Source organism: Equus quagga, chromosome 5, assembly GCF_021613505.1.
Source record: "Equus quagga isolate Etosha38 chromosome 5, UCLA_HA_Equagga_1.0, whole genome shotgun sequence".
NCBI lineage: Eukaryota > Metazoa > Chordata > Mammalia > Perissodactyla > Equidae > Equus > Equus quagga.
In genome coordinates, this window is record NC_060271.1 from 104,155,162 (window position 1) to 104,168,740 (window position 13,579).

Here is a 13,579-nt window from a genome sequence, read left to right on the forward strand (position 1 = left end):
TCTTTTCAATCTAAACTCTATGAAAGACCTTTCCTTCCACTCAATATTAGCTGGCAGGCTCATTCCTCTTTCTTGCTACAAGCGATTTCAGCATTTTAAAAACAAAGTCAATCAATTGATTTAATTAATTTAAATTAGAGTAAGCAGGAAAAATTAACTAAGATTCTTATATATAGCCAAGAACTATGGAAAAGTAAAATGATTCAAAGGTAAGATCAGCAACTTAACATTTGTGCAAGCTTTATAACTTACTGAACTGTTGATTCTCAGAACACTAGTGAGGGAAGATATTAGTATGATGATTCCTACTTTACAGAAGAGGCAAATGAGGCTCAGAAAATGGAAATGAATAGTTGCAAATCACTCAGCCTTGAAAAAATTGTGACTGGAACTCAAATCGCATGTTCTTTCCATTATATCACAATGTTGCTTTCTAAAAGCAGCAATTTTGGATTGACTGAGCGGATGAATGTGCTGAAGCCTTTGCTCTTCATCGCATCAGCAGGGCTGAACACCTGGGGCTCTTGGGCGTACACCTGCCAAAGTCAAGATGCTGGTGTACACCCTAGGTCTGAATTCCTCAGCCTTCATAGTCCTCTTCTCAGAATGGATTTATATCTATTTATCTATAATGTAGTGCTTAAGAGTACAGACTTTCGAGCCAGTTGACCAGCTCTGCCACTAACTAATAGCTGACCTGGGCAAGCTACTTAACTTTTATGGGCCTTACTTTCCTGTGCTGTAAGATGGAGATGAGAATAGCACCTGCCTTATAGGATTGTTGTCAAGATTAGATGAAAAAAAAAAAGATTAAATGAGTTTATTTAAGGAAAATGTTATATAAAGGGTAGTATCACCTATCAGTTTGCCACAGCCTTTCATAAATGCACTATAAATGCATCCATAATATGCTTGTGAAAACCTCTAGTTAGATGATAAAGCTAAGAAAAGCCTTGCTCCATCCCTGGAGGTAGGAAACCAGTATACTCCTTTTATGCAGTACCTTGCACATAGTGGAGGCTTAAAAAACATCTTTAAGTTGAACTGAATTGACTACTACCGGAAGTGAAAGTGGTAGTCCTGGATCTTTCAGGCCCAAGGTCCAAATTTTTCAAGTATTTCTAGTCCACCTCCCTTCCACTCCCCACCTCATTCATCTCAAAGGGCAGACGCCAGGAAAAGGATGAGTAACCAGTTCCCATAAAACTCAGGTAAGAGTAAAAATCAGTTCTGAGAAACTGCAAAATTTACGTCCTGGTGCCTGAAGTTTAGATCACTATGTATTTCTTTTGCCCCGAAGCCCAGGAGGCTATCTTTATATTATTGGGGCGAAACCCCTAATAGCCCTTGATACTAAATAGATCTCAGTAGGTGGCTTCCACATTTTCTTATTTGCTTTCTCCTCCCAGGTTGCAGGAGAAGCCCGGCGGACAGGTCCAGGCTCCTGGACCGACGGAGTAACAGCGTGGTGCTTCACGAGGTGACCGAGGTAGGGGAGGCAAAAAATGACAGTAGGAGCAAGTTAAGCTCGGCGAATCACTAGTTCTCCCCGCCTGATGGGGAGCTCTCATCCCGCGCAGCCCCGCCCGCCTCGCTCCAGCCCCGCCCCTCTCGTCCCAGGCCCGGCCCCGCCCAGAGTCCGCCCCACTCGACCCCGCCGAGTCCCTCAGCCTCTGGCTTCCTTCGCCGGGCGCTTGCGTATTTCTTAAGGTGCCTTAGTATTGCCCGAATCTAAATGGGAGGGAAGAGAGAACCTCGTGTTTTCTACAGACCCCGATACAGCGGCTTTCTGAGCTCTCCTATAGCTGTTTTCGCCTTTCTTTGTCCTTAGTTCCCGGCTTCTCCTTCCCTTATGTGACTTAAGCGAGCATGTTTTAAATTAGGCGCTCTCCGGGCAGCCCGTCTGCTGGCGCAGGGTCCTTGGACTGAGCCTTGGGAGGACAGCCGAGGAGGCAGGGTCCTTCTCCTGAGCGGTCGCGCAGGCAGCGGCCGCTAGAAGCCGGAGACCGGGCGTCATGTATTACAAGTTTAGTGGCTTCACGCAGAAGTTGGCGGGAGCATGGGCTTCCGAGGCCTATAGCCCCCAGGTACGGGTAGCGCCGCGCCGGCTCGGACAAGAGAAGTGGCGGCCCGAGCTTCTGCGCTAGGCAGTCGCGGCGCCGGAGGCGGGCGAGGTTTATGTTTGTGGTTCGATTTAGTTCGCCCTGCACCTCCCGGCGCTTCTACGCACCCATTTGCCGCGGCCATGGAGGCTCCTCATTCCGTAGCTGCTCCCCCGGTGGGGCTGGCCCGGCGCGGAAGTTGGGCCTGGCACTCAGCAGGGGTCAAGGTGACCCCCGGGGTCGTTGCCTGTGGGTCGTGGGGTGGCTCGTGCTATCGGCGGGGCCCAGAATGTGACCCGGTGGAGTCCGAATTTCGCCCCTCTGCTTTGTAAGGAGGTCCGGCTTTCGGTCTCCTCAGTCTCCCATTGTTACCCCTCTGCCGCAGCCCAGACGGCAGCCTCATCCGAGCACGAGATTGGAGAGCTAGGATGACAGTACCGAAGGAAAGTCTTAGGGGCGGGAGGGGCTGTATGATCAGAATTAGGAGACTTAACGGTGCGTTGAGATACCCAGATGAACCTGGGCAGTTACCTGCAACGAGCTTACGCTTTCCCAACTTTAGAATGGTTGAAGGATGCGCATTATTTGAGTGGTCTGAAAAGTATTCCGATTTCACTCAGATTTTGCTAATTGGCGTTCCACTCTTGAGCTTGTGGTGTAGAGATGAGGTACTTGAGAGTCCTAGACTCTTAGTATGGGCTCAAGTCCTGGCTTTGCTGCTTTAATTTTATGATCTTGACCAAGTCAACTTATTGTGAGCTCAGTTTCATCTAGGGCAGCTTTAGTACAGATTAAATGAGGTGTGTGTCAGGTGACTAGCACGCCTTCGCAGGTAGTTGGTGCTGGATAAGTGTTAGCTATTCTCCAGAAGCTGAGTCTGAGATACAATCGTATTAATTCCTTCTCATAGAGTAGTGTGGGAAGGGTTGAATGCAGTTGGAAAACCGAACTGGAATAGTAAGGGGCCCAGGTGGAGTGTAAAGGATGCTCCATTATTGTTACCTCCTCCTTTTTCGGTGGGTCACTGCAACTTGCCCAAGGGGGAGGATGTTTAAGAATGATTTCAGTCTGCGATTAGATTGCTGTTAACTAGGATAGAGAGGGCAAGAAGAGCAAGTTTTTGGGGGCTGTGGTGATCGGGAGGAACGGTCCAGGTTTATAAGTTTTGAGCCTGTGATATGTCATGTGTGGTAGCAGCTAGATTTATGAATAAGGAGTTTAATAGATCGGGATGGCTGCAGCCCATAGGTGGTGGTAGAATCTGTGATGGGGAGGATATCAGGAAGAAAGGTGGGCATATGATAAGACCCAGAAACATGGGAGGGTAGAGGAGGAGAACTTATCAGAAGAACAATCCAGGACTAGAAGGGAAACCAGCGTGGTGTCACTGAAACCAAATTTGTAACGGGGTTTAAAGAGGGAATTTCAACAATGATTTCTTTTACAGATTATAGAAAAATAGCCATTTCTATCATATGTGCTTCTACTATAAAGAAAGTGTATTTTCAGTGCATGGGTCTTAAATGTTACAGTTTGATGAGTTTGACAAATGTACACGCTGTGCCACCCACACCTTTATTAATATATAGAGCATCACATTATTCTTGGGAAGTTCCCTCTTACTCTTGCCCTGTCAATCCCTGTCCACCTTGCTATACTGATTTTTATCAATATAAATAGATAGTTTTGCATATTTTTGAATTTCATATAAGTGGAACCACACAGTACTCTTGTGTAAGGCTTTTTTTCCTCAGTATTTTTGTAGTTCATTCATGTTACACGTATTAATAGTTCCTTTTATTGCTATGTAGGGTTTCATTGTATGAATATACCACAATTGATCTATTCTGTTGGTGGTTGTAGATGTTCTTTTAATAGGTCTTAGCATGATTTAGGTTTTGTTACCTAGTAAGGAAAAAGTGAAGTTTTAGACTAAAACTAACACATATTGAAATTAAACTGGCACTCAACACAGAGATTATCCTGAGATGCATTTGGTACAACTAGGACCTTCAGATTTCTAGCACCTTTTAAATTGTGTTTCTCTTGAGAATTTGAACTTCTTAGTACTTAAGGATTTCTTAGGTTATGTTGAAAGAAGTGATGTTGTGTAGGCTTTATATGAATTACAGATCTCAGAGTGGTCTTGATAGGCATCCACAAAACCAGGTATTCTGACTTTGGTAATTAGAAGTACTTCAGATTTTCCTTTCTTTGAAACGTTAGCACACTGTAAAATGTAGATATTTGTGACTTTCAGTGTTATGTACAGTCACTAACCTAATGTGCATTGAATAACCTGATATGGAAAAGCTGGTTCTCTAATGATAGTATAGGTGGAGGTTTATAAATCAACTTGATGGAAAGTAATTGTGGGGAGGGCATTTTCCAGTAGTTGATGGAAAAGTGTTTTCCTTACTTTTCTGTGTCCCGTGTCAAAAATAAATTGAGGCCAATAAGCACATGAAAAGATGCTCAACATCATTAGGCATTAGGGAAATACAAATCAAAACCGCAGTGAGATACCGCTTCACACCTGCTAAAATAAAAAAGACAACAGGTATTGGTGAGAATGTGGAGAACCTGGAACCCTACTTACATTGCTGGTGGGAATGTAAAATGCTGCAGCCACTTTGGAAATGGTTTGGCAGTTTCTTAGAAAGTGAAACATATTTTTACCATATGACCCAGCAATTCCTCTCCTTGTTAAGATGACAGACTGATATTGTAGCTGGGTAAGGGGAAATGTGAGAGTGAGGGAGGGGAGGGGGGCTGCCAGGGAATTGTTGAGTAGGTACCTTTGGCTGTGGTAGATAGTGGTAGATCATGAAGGGCTTAGGATGGTAGGACCTAATTTTGTGAGAAATGAGTAGGAATTGGCAAAGCAACTTGATGCACAGAGTTGTGGTAGAGTCTTGTCCAGAACAAGGACAGTCGTGTCTTGAAACAAGGGCATGCTTCTTACCTTTAGTTTCCTGGAAGGTTTGTGATGGAGGAGCAGTATGCTGTGCTTTTTAGTTTTTTTTAAGGTATGCTTTTTGGTGAGGAAGATTGGACCTGAGCTAACATCTGTTGCCAGTGTTTCTCTTTTTTTTTTCCCCTCCCCATAGCCCCAGTACATAGTTGTATATCCTAATTGCAAGTCATTCTAGTTTGTGGGATGCTGCCACAGCGTGGCTTGATGAGCACTGAGTAGGTCTGCACCCAGTATCCAGACTGGCGAACCCCGGGCTGCCAAAGCAGAATGCATGCACTTAACCACTCAGCCACGGGGCCGGCCCCCTAGAGCTATGCTTGCAAAAGATAATCTGACTGGAAGAGAGCAGTGCCAAGGATGCCTGTTATACTAATAAGGTAGTTCAGGGTCTTCTGCGTAGGAATGGAGAAAGTGTCAGAGGTCTGGGAGATAAGGACTTAATGCCTGATGAGGGGGATCTTGAAGATGAGGAAGGAGGGCACCGAGATGACTGGGTAATGGGGGATGGTGGTGCTTTCCACAGAAACGGGGAACTCCTGACTAGGCTTGTGAGAAACTGGATGAATTTTGGATGTGCAGAGTGTGAGGTGTCAGGGAAGCACAGAGGTGGTGATACTTAGCAGGCAGTTAGAAATGAAGAACTTGAGTCACTGAGGATTGAAGCTTGTTTGTAGTCCAAAATCAGAGTGAAAGAGTTCATAGATTTCTATCGAAGATTAAAAAGCTTTTGGATAATTCTGTTATTTCTCCATCCTCCTTCCTCCTCTGACACCTAAAAGGTAGAAGAAAAGGAAAACTTTGGGCCAGTCAACTTTGAGGGGAAAAAATCATCTTTACTTTTCTCTTTAAAAATTTGGAGCAACTAAGAGAGACTAGGAAGAACTCAACTACTAAGTGTGGTTGTGGTTGAATGGCTCTTAATCAATCGTAGGGGTAGAGATTGTGTAAACAGCTAGGAGGTTCAATATAAAAAGCAAAACTTGTGATTTCTACTTGGTCTGCAGTCCAGTTATTTTAAGAACAGCTTTCACTTGTCTTTTTGTTGCTTTGGGAGGTATGGGAGGCTCTGCCATCAAGTGCTGATTTACGTGACTTTGGTTCTGAAATATGCAAGTCTGCATTTGTGGTGAACCTGTTGACTTCCTGAGCTTATTTATACATTCAACAGGTATTTTCTGGATGTGCTCTCTATGCCAGTGGCTTTTCTAAGTCTTGGGAAATAAGAGCAGTGAACAAAACATGCCAAAATCCTGCCCTCTTGGGGCTTCCATTGCAGTAGGGGGAGAGACAGTAAACGAAGTAGATTATAGTATGTTTGATAGTGATAAGTGCTGTGGAGAAAAATAAAGCAGGAAAGGGGGATAGATTGTTAGCAATGTAAGGAAGAGGACATGCAGTTTTAAAAAGGGTAGGGGCCGGCCCGCTTGCGCAGCAGTTAAGTTCCCACGTTCTGCTTCTCAGCGGCCTGGGGTTCACCGGTTCGGATCCTGGGTGCGGACATGGCACCGCTTGGCACACCATGCTGTGGTAGGCGTCCCACGTATAAAGTAGAGGAAGATGGGCACGATGTTAGCTCAGGGCCAGGCTTCCTCAGCAAAAAAAGAGGAGGACTGGCAGTAGTTAGCTCAGAGCTAATCTTCCTCAAAAAAAAAAAAAGGGTAGTAAGGGTGAGTCTTACTGAGAAGGTGACATGTGCGAAGACCTTAAGGAAGTGAGGGTGCCAGTCAGGTGGATACCTGGAGAAGAGCATTCTAGGCAGAGGGAACATGCCCTGGTGCCTGGGAGTTTTAAGGGGCTAGTCCATTGGGCTGGGGCAGAGAAAGGAGATGATGTAAGGGGGGCAGGATTTGAGGGGTGCATCTTGTAGCGCCCTGGAAGCCATTGTAAGAATTTTGGGTTGTGCTCAGTGAGATAGAAGGCCTTTGGGAGGGTTTGAGCTGAGTAGTGACATCCTCTGTTTTAACACTGTCACTGGTTGCTGCATTAAGAGTAGACTGCAGGGCAGCAAGGGTGGAAGCAGGCTGACCAGTTAGGAGGCTGTTGTAAAAATCCAGGGGTCTCTACCAGAGTGCGGATTGGTGAAGATGAGTGAGAAGTGGTCAGATTGTGAATATATTTTGAAGATAGAGTCAAAAGGATTTGCAAATTTGTGAGTGAGAGGTATTAAATATAATTCCAAGGTTTTTGACCTGAATACCTGGAATGATGGCGTTGTCATTTATTGAGATGGGGAGAGACATATTTGAGGCTCATAATTCTTCTAGGTTGGGGCAACTGCAGCCCTGAAGGAGGCATAGGTGAAGGGATTTGCTCTAGATCCTTTCCTGTAAATACAGTTTCCTGGTCAAGTCCACTGTTGAGAACCCTGGTGCTAGTCCTGTCTAGCTACCTTGAAACATTGGAACTATGGACTGCTCTTAAATTGTTAGGAGGTTTAATGATGGGTAGGTGAAGTGCCTTACCACCGTATCCATTCCTTTTACCTGTGGGGCCAGGACAGCTGAATTATTGTAATAAAAACAAGTGGGTTTGAATCTCATCTTCCTTAGGGAATTTCTACACTTTGTTTTAATCATCTGTAAGATGGACTCATATCTCATTCACAGGGTTAATGTGAAGAGTAAATTTAGTTATGAAGATTGTGTAGGAATCTGAAAAAAATGCTTATTATAAATGAAAAAAGCAGAATGTAGAATTTTTACACTATGACTATAAAGATATTAAAATATACCTGTGGAAAAAGATTGGAAGAGAATATATAATTCATAACAATTGATGAGACAAGATAATGGGATTATAGGTAACTTAAAAATTTTATATTGTAAACTTTTACAATATTATAACAGAAATATGGAATTATTTAAAACTGTTAAAATGGTTGATACTCCTGTTTTCAGATGATATTGTTCAAAAACTTTGCTGTAGTTTTGAATCACTTGCTGGGTGAACATGCACAAAGTAATTATGTGTAATCCTGTCTAAAAATGCTCTCACGTTAGTCCTGTCAAAACATGAATTTAATTTCAAACCATTTTTGGAGATGCTTGGTAGGAAGGGTTTTTTAATTTTTCGATTCAAGGGGAAATGATCATTAGCAGAAAATACAGAGAGCTCACAGAATGATTAAGGGAGTGTCTAAAATTCTCCAATTCAAAGAGAGATCCATTTTAACTTTGTTATCTAGTGGTTAGGGCCCCTCTTCCCATCTCTGACTCCTGAGTCTCTGGGTGTGTTTTATATCAAATGTAGGCTAATAGCTTACTGACCAAACTTTCTCTTTACGTGGGTGGTTGTTTTTAAGCAGTAGTTGAGAGGCGGTGGTGGGTGCAGGAGTGGAATACTTAAAAGCCAGGGCTCTGCACTTTAGAGAGGCTGGAGTTTCGAGATGTGGCTCTGTCTTTTTGCTCTATGATCTCAGGCTAGTTTCCTTCTCTGATCCAGTTTCTCCTCTGTAAAAAGGGAATAGTAACATCTCCCAAGGGTTGCTGTCAGGATTAAATGTGATGGTGCTTGTGAAATGCTTAACATGGTGCTGGACGCATCACAAGGGCTCAGTTGATATTAGCTGCTGTTATTCTGTAACACTAATATCCATAATGGCAGAGATTTTATCTGTCTTATTCATTATGTATTTTCACTGTAGAGTAAGTGCTCAATAAAATATGTCTAATGAGTGAATGCAGTACAGAAAAAAGGCCATGATTCATTCCCATTTACTGGACTAGGTCAGAAGAAATAGAAGCCAAGTTTACTTTAATACTTTTTTGTTGCCTTTTTGATACTAATGCCTTGCCTGCTGGGAGTAACATTGAGGTTTTCAATGTGTGTCTTTAGAATAGGTCTTGTTATAGGTAAATTTATATTTCTTTGAAGAGATCAAGAACCAGGGGTCTGATGACTATGTTAATTTAGGCAAAGGATTTCCGTTTCCATCTGTAAAATAGAAAAGGCTGGACTTGAACTCTGCTTTCTAACTTTAAAATTTTATTCTTCCTAGGTAGAATTTGATATAAAAGGATGTGATTTTATTGGTTTGTAATTCTCAGCTCCTTATTTTAATCTGCGGGTTATTTTGGAGAACCGTCTATATGTCTGCCACTGTAGGTTTACTCCTTCAGATAGAAAACCAGAGTTCCTTTACCTTCCTTTTTTTAGAAAAATAGCATTATTGAGATATAATTCCAAACCATACATTCACTCATTTAAAGTGTACGCTTCAGTGACTGGCCTGGTGGCATAGTGGTTGAGTTTGCAAGCTCAGCTTTGGTGGCCTGGGGTTTGTGGTTTTGGATCCTGGGCATAGACCTACACCGTGTGTCAGCCATGCTGTGGTGGCAATTCACATACAAAAAATACAGGAAGACTGGCACAGATGTTAGCTCAGGGACAATCTTTCTCAAGCAAAAAGAGGAAGGTTGGCAACAAATGTTAGCTCAGGGCCAATCTTCCTCACCAAAAAATAATAATCTTAATAAAATAAAATGATCACTTCACTGGTTTTTAGTGTATTCACAGATAATGTGCAACCATCACTACATTAATTTTAAAGCATTTTCATCTCCTCAAGAAGAAACTCATGTCTCACAGCTATCACTCTCTGTTCTACACCCCCCAGCCCTAAGCAACCACTAATCTACTCTCTGTCTCTGTAGATTTCCCTATTCTGGACTTTCATATGAATGCGATCATATATGTGGTCTTTCGTGACTGACTTGTTTTACTCACCATGATGTTTCAGGGTTCATCCATGTTGTAGCTTGTATTAGTGCTTCATTTTTCTCCCCTCTTAGGTTCTTTTTAAGCCTATGTGTTTGTCTTTCTTTTATCCATGTGGCTGAGGGAGCTGCAGATAGTAAACCTATGTTAACCCCCATGTCTCATTCAGTTTGTATGTATTGAGTGCCTGCTGTGTGCTAGACACTGCTATAGGCACATATTTATTATTTCATGCTGTCCTTTCAGCAGTAGGTACTTTGTGTGTGTAATACGTGTGTACTCTCACACACACATCACAGATGAGAACACTGAAGTTTCCTTTTTATTTATACTCTGTATGTTCATTCACTTACAGGCTTGTTAATGCTGGAAAGTTCAGTTGCTCTACCATAATTTTTTTGTTTTTTGTTTTCTGGTCCTGAAAGACAGGCCTCTTACCATTACAGGCTCTTCCGCATTGAGATATTTCTTAACTCTGTGTTTGGAAAGTTTCTGAAGTTCACTCTGGGGTTAGAGATTCCATGTTAGGACATCATCTCACCCAGAGGAGAAGAGGGACAGCCAGGTCTCTTTTGAAATCTAACCAATAGTTCATACAGATTATAAATGTTTTACTCGTTTGATAAGAAGGTAGACACAATAGGTATTTCTGGAAGCTCAGATTAGGCCTTTGTTGTTTGCTCCTTTCGCCCTCTCCTCCTCTCCCTTGTCTTCATGGTGGGGAGTTCTTCTTGATGGAGTTTGCTCTGGGAAGGTGGACGAGGGAGTTTTGTTGAAGGTTTAAGGACTAAGCCTTAAACTGAAAGCCCTTGTAATGCAGAGTCGGAGAGACTTTCCTTCCCTCTTGTCTGGTTGAATGACTGCTTCCACTATTCCAGACAGCCTGCTCCTTGAAAGCTTTGTTCAGATGCGCAGACATACTTTCAACTTAACATTTTCCTTTTTTCCTCCAGGGATTAAAGCCTCTAGTTTCCACAGAAGCACCGCCTATCATATTTGCCACACCAACTAAACTGACTTCTGATTCTACTGCATATGATTATGCTGGGAGAAACAAAGTTCCAGAGCTGCAGAGGTTGTTCCAGGTGAGAGAAGACAGTCTAGAACAGAGAAGCTTGTGAAATAAGTAGGCTTAAAAAAAACCTTATGAAACTGAGTCTTAATCTAGTTTACTACTCACTTTCCCTTTTTCCTTACATAGAATTCTCTTGATTTTAGTTTGAGCCACAAACTAGTAGAACTTTATGTAAGTAGAAACTGATAAAAGGAGAGGGGGTGATGAGTTTCCTCATCAGCATTTAAGGGTATGCAGGTTTTCAGATTGCATATATAGTTATTGATCATCCATTGGATGGAGGAAGCAATAGCATGTGTAATGAATAATAACACTGAGTAATCCAGTATGTGTTTGGCTTCATAACGCATGCAGTGACTTTTGGCAACAAGTTTTCTTGTAATTGTTTTTTGCTTGCTTGATATTAAAATTCACTGAGCTGTTGCTAGTAGAGTAGGAGGCTCTCTCGGGTTTGCTGATCAACCGAGAGAAGCCAGAATTGGATTTTAAAATAGTATTAACATTAATCTGCATACAGATAATTGAGAGGTTGGTGACCTGACTACATACATCTCAGGCACCAGGGGAGTTGGCAGCGCCTGTTATGCTGTTGCTGGAAGGTAGCTTCCCCCTCCTGAAAAATTTGTCCAGAGTCAGGAGCAGCTTGGGAACTTTTGATCAGTTTAATCCCTTTTATCTGATAAGTAAGACTTGAACGGGCATTTGGGATCTTGAGTTGTGGTGGGCAGGGATTTTGGAGACTGGGCGAAATAATGGATTAAACGTTTTATATAGGCTCATTATTAAACGGAGATTTAACAGCCTAATGAAAAGAAGGCAGTTGAATACAAAATGGACTTGAACCTATTAATTGACCTAGTATGCTCAGACTTCATCCGCTAATGCTCACAAGTCAAACTAGATGAAGAACTAAGTGTGGAGCCTTTCTCGTGCCTATAATTCTTTGTTTAGCTGCTGATTACCTTTGCCTTTCAAAAACATTCACCAGTGCTGCTTTCCTAGTTAAGCAATATATGATAAATTCCTTAGAAATTTGCAATTTGTTGCATGCATGTTCCTGAGGCTGCATGTTGAATGACTTTGGACTTAGACACTTTAGCTACATTTATAAGAAAATACACCAATATTTCAGTTAGCATGCTAATGGATTAGGGCTTTTCCCACTGCAGTGTGTTGATGGATTAGTTATATAAAGTAGAGACATTTGTTCTTGATTAGCCTAAATTGTAAAATCTTTTTCTTATCAACCATGTCCTTGATAATTCTTGCTTTCAAGAAATCCGATGGTGTGCCCATCCACCTGAAACGAGGCCTGCCTGACCAAATGCTTTACCGGACCACCATGGCGCTGACGCTGGGAGGGACCATCTACTGCCTGATCGCCCTCTACATGGCTTCACAGCCCAGAAACAAATGAGTTGGGCTGCAGAGGACTGGTTTGCTTTTTGGCATAAACCCTTTGAATTTTCATTTTTCATTGTTTCTGTAAAATTTTTCTTTTTTACTTGAATGGTCTACTTAACATTTTGCAGGAAAAATAGGAAGATATTAAGACGGTATTTTGGTTTGTTTATGAAATGCTCATGGCCTGTCAGAGCTCATTCGACAGTTAAAACTGTTGTTTAAAGCAGTGCTGCTGCTCTCCGAGCTTGGGCTCCTGATTCCCCGGGAGGTTCTGCATGAAGGTTGCACGCAGGCTCGTGAACAGCAGTCTGTGCTTAGGGTCTTGGGGACTTAGAGTGGGGTTTTGAGCATGGGGTGCTGAAGCCTTTCTAGGTTTGGATGTGAGCGGGGAAGGAAGACCGAAGTGAGGCCAAGCACATAAACTGAGGGATTTGAGTTAGTGGTCACCTTGGGGATTTTTCCATCTTGCAGTAAAATGTTAACAGAAATTATCTGCAGCCTGTCTCTATTCATCAGGCAGTTTGTTTCTAAGGGTTATTTGCCTCATCTCAGATCTTTAGTGACGTTTTTTGTGTAATTGTTGTGTATTTATTCCACCATGGGAACAGAGAACACCTGTTTAGTGTTGCACTTTAGACTGATGTCTGTTTTATTAATGCAGCTGTGACACAAATTCCCCTTTACCTTTTAAAAATGTTATGGCTTTAAATTATGATTTATTTTGATTGTGGAATAAATACATGGATTAAAAAATCTCAAGTTTGAAGTCCTTTTAAATGACCTTTCAGAATAATTTCAGAACACCAGAGGCGTCTTAAATCGAACTTCTTTCCTTTTACTTAGGCACCAGATAATCTTTACAAGACGGTTCCTCACAGTCAGGTAATAGGAGGCTAATGGCATAGTGATGATTACCATATGGTTTCTTATAAGAAACCTGCTTGTTCCTTAGTGAAATATGCCTGTAACACACATTCATTTAGACGTAATTTCCTGTGCTGTCACAATTGGTAGACTTCACATACCCTATATTAATGCTGAAAAATGGTGGAATTTTATTATATATAAAGTAGTGGTCTGTCTTGCCATAGCAAAGAACAGTGATGTCTTACTGAGGATAAAGTATGGTGTTTGAAAACATTCACTATCATTCTCACAGGCTAGGAAGCCCTTATTTGTCTGTACAAGTCTAAACTTTATTCTTGTCTAGTATTTCTTCTTAGTTTTGTTTTGTTTTTTAAAGATTGGCACCTGAGCTAACAACTGTTGCCAATCTATTTTTTTTTCTTTCTGCTTTTTCTCCCC

At 42.1% G+C, this 13,579-nt stretch overlaps 1 protein-coding gene across 1 annotated transcript; it reads left to right on the forward strand.

Annotated features, from left to right (window-relative positions):
- The first annotated feature begins 1,931 nt into the window (after positions 1-1,931).
- On the forward strand, positions 1,932-13,033 carry LOC124239536 (cytochrome c oxidase subunit 7A-related protein, mitochondrial). The gene is made up of 3 exons (XM_046661667.1): positions 1,932-2,087; positions 10,749-10,880; positions 12,147-13,033. Exons 1-3 carry the CDS (start codon positions 2,016-2,018, stop codon positions 12,285-12,287), a joined length of 345 nt encoding a protein of 114 aa, XP_046517623.1. The 5' UTR covers positions 1,932-2,015; the 3' UTR covers positions 12,288-13,033.
- Positions 13,034-13,579: the final 546 nt, after the last annotated feature.

Bases quoted from the DNA above. Each gene is read 5' to 3' on its own strand.
- LOC124239536 (XM_046661667.1), top strand. From the start codon at position 2,016: ATGTATTACAAGTTTAGTGGCTTCACGCAGAAGTTGGCGGGAGCATGG. The intron at 2,088-10,748 runs GTACGGGTAGCG...TTTTTCCTCCAG, and splicing joins CCGAGGCCTATAGCCCCCAG to GGATTAAAGCCTCTAGTTTC. The intron at 10,881-12,146 runs GTGAGAGAAGAC...CTTGCTTTCAAG, and splicing joins AGCTGCAGAGGTTGTTCCAG to AAATCCGATGGTGTGCCCAT.